Source organism: Montipora capricornis, chromosome 8, assembly GCF_036669925.1.
Source record: "Montipora capricornis isolate CH-2021 chromosome 8, ASM3666992v2, whole genome shotgun sequence".
NCBI lineage: Eukaryota > Metazoa > Cnidaria > Anthozoa > Scleractinia > Acroporidae > Montipora > Montipora capricornis.
In genome coordinates, this window is record NC_090890.1 from 52,971,339 (window position 1) to 52,973,838 (window position 2,500).

Below are 2,500 nucleotides of genomic sequence, written 5' to 3' on the forward strand. Positions count from 1 at the left end.
CATTTTTTCATTTTTGCATTTAGCGATGAAGAAGTCAAAGATCACCTGTCCCATTATTTGTCAAGAGCTGGAGGACTTAGGCCAGACGTTGGTCATCTGCTCCAAGTTTGTCAGCTGTTTGTTCACTGTTGGGAGGTGAGATGTTTTTCATGGTCAGCAAAAAAAACAAAGCAACAAATTCATTAGCAGCAGTCACGCTACATTCTTTTACGTTGAAGAGTCGATTTACGCAAGGTAAAGGCGAAATTCACCTTTAAAGACAAGCAGCCTAGAAGATAATTGAAACTGGTAATCCGTTAATCTTTTAGAGAAAGCGGTTTGGTTATCCGAGTAGTGACCCAATCAGACCATTGTGGAATTGAGTTCTTCCTCTTTCAGACTTCAACGTTTTTCATATTAAAATAACATGCATATGAAAAGTAAAGTCACTTTTCCTCTAATCCCCCTGCTGCAGTGAAACGGGAGCAAGTCATATTCCAACCATAGTCCATGTAGATGGACTGGCCATGAAACTCTGGAAACTTCAAAAGCGAGAACAGTGATGTGTGGTCTCTGAGCAGTCAGGGCAAAAACAGCAAACAAAAACATTATACAAAAAGCTTGTCGAGTTTCAAAAGCATCTCCATATCTTAACTAAGGCAAGAGTCAGGGACTACTGATAGCATTAATAATAATAATAATAATGATAATAATGATAATAATAAAATATTATTATTATTATTATTATTATTATTATTATTATTATTATTATTATTATTATTAACAATGAGTAATGCAAAAAACTGCCTTGTTAGGAACTGCAAGGATATTGAGGAAAGTGTTGAAAATGTAAAGAAAAGATAATTCTGTTAGCCTTTGGTCATTTGTTATGACTCGCCTAACAGAAGAAATGACAACAGCCAGAACAGCCAGAACATGAAAATTGTCCCAAGGGAAAAGAGGGGGGGTGGTAAATAATGTACACTTGGAGAAATTATGTTCTCCTCGGTAAATTGTCAACAATTCAGCATATCCCGTGGTAAAGAGCTGTTGGTGTCGTTACAGGTGAGTCTTACCTGACACGGTATTGTTCCCTTTTACTTTTTTGGAACTTGAATTAATGCCGTGCCTTTATTATTATTTCTTTTTTCAGGATTCTCTCATCAGTCAGTATGCTAAATTATCGGACAATCTTCTAGTGATGATAAAACTAACACAGCAGCTTTGCGACGAGTGCACACCGCATTTGACATCAAGTACAATTCAACCGGTGCGCGAAGTTGATGTTGTTTTGTTGGAAAGTGTGGCCAAGGCGCGATACATCCTAGGGCTCGCTGCCCAGTTTATGCACAAAGCCATCGTGGAAGACACAGCTATGTGGAACGACTTTCAGATTGGGAGAGAGTTGCAGACACTTTTTGAAGCAATAAGAAGAATGTGTTTGAAGAGTTTGATCCCTTCTCCGCGACTCTACCTATTAAAGCAGCTGGCCCGAAGGTTTGGTGTTGAAGCCATCCACGCGGTGTGTAAAATAAAGGAGCTTGACTGGATTGTGCCTCCTGAGAGCAGAGATCAGCAGGTGAAATGTTACTAATGGTAAAATAGGCAGTCGTGTAGTGCGCATGCAAGACTTGGAGTATCGTAAGAATATCATTATGTTTGACGGCTAAAGGTGAGGCTGGTGGCCGGTCACCCCAGTAACCCGCCCCCTCCCCCTCCCCCTCCCCTCCCCCTCCGCCCCCCATTTCCTTAATTGGTGTCTCTGCGGCGCCCTCATCCGTACACCTTGGTGAAGAAAGAGACACTTTGAAGCAATTTTTTTTTAATAACACGGTAGCAGACCAATGTTGACCATAACCTTAGCGCCTACGCTATTTGGTCACTTTGAATAGCCTGCTCAGTTGTTCTGAAAGTCTTTAATTATTAAAACTAGACTTTAATTTGCCTTAATGCCAAATTGCATACATTCCTTCAAAACACCGGTGAGAAAGAACATTTTTTTCTCTTACAGCAAGAGGATCTTGTTCCTGATAGATTCATCATTTATGGAGAACACTACAAAACCATTCGAGAGGCCATGGCGAAGACAGTGCTAAGCGGATCAAACAGGGAGTTGACCGCAACACTGCAGGTACAGGGAATTTAGAGCAATGCAGTTGAATCTCGGTTACTATGAACACTTTTTGTACCTGGATAATTTTCTCTTTACTCTCAGGAAAGCTCATTCCTGTTAATTAAATTTGCTTCATACGGATACCCCATAATGCAGGCAACTGAATTTTTTTCCAGTCCAGTGATATTGATAATACTCAAATCAACTATATGCTTATTTCTCGCAGCATTGATCCTTTGATAAATGCATGGCTTTTTCATCGTTTACTTTGGGTGTTAATGTGACAGCTTGATTCAGTTAATCCATTGACGTATTGAGTTTACTATGTGACAGCAAGGTGCACTTCAAATCAAAGCCCACAAATCAATCATTCAAACCTACGGAAAGACTCCAGTACCTCAGCGGAGC

The 2,500-nt window shown here is 40.2% G+C and overlaps 1 protein-coding gene across 1 annotated transcript in view; it reads left to right on the forward strand.

The window, feature by feature from the left end:
• Positions 1 to 2,500, forward strand: part of LOC138013504 (E3 ubiquitin-protein ligase rnf213-alpha-like) — a 51,264-nt gene that overhangs the window by 31,251 nt on the left and 17,513 nt on the right. The window contains 3 exon segments of the mRNA XM_068860592.1: positions 24 to 135; positions 1,133 to 1,558; positions 1,991 to 2,110. Coding sequence (XP_068716693.1) covers positions 24 to 135; positions 1,133 to 1,558; positions 1,991 to 2,110 — 658 coding nt within the window.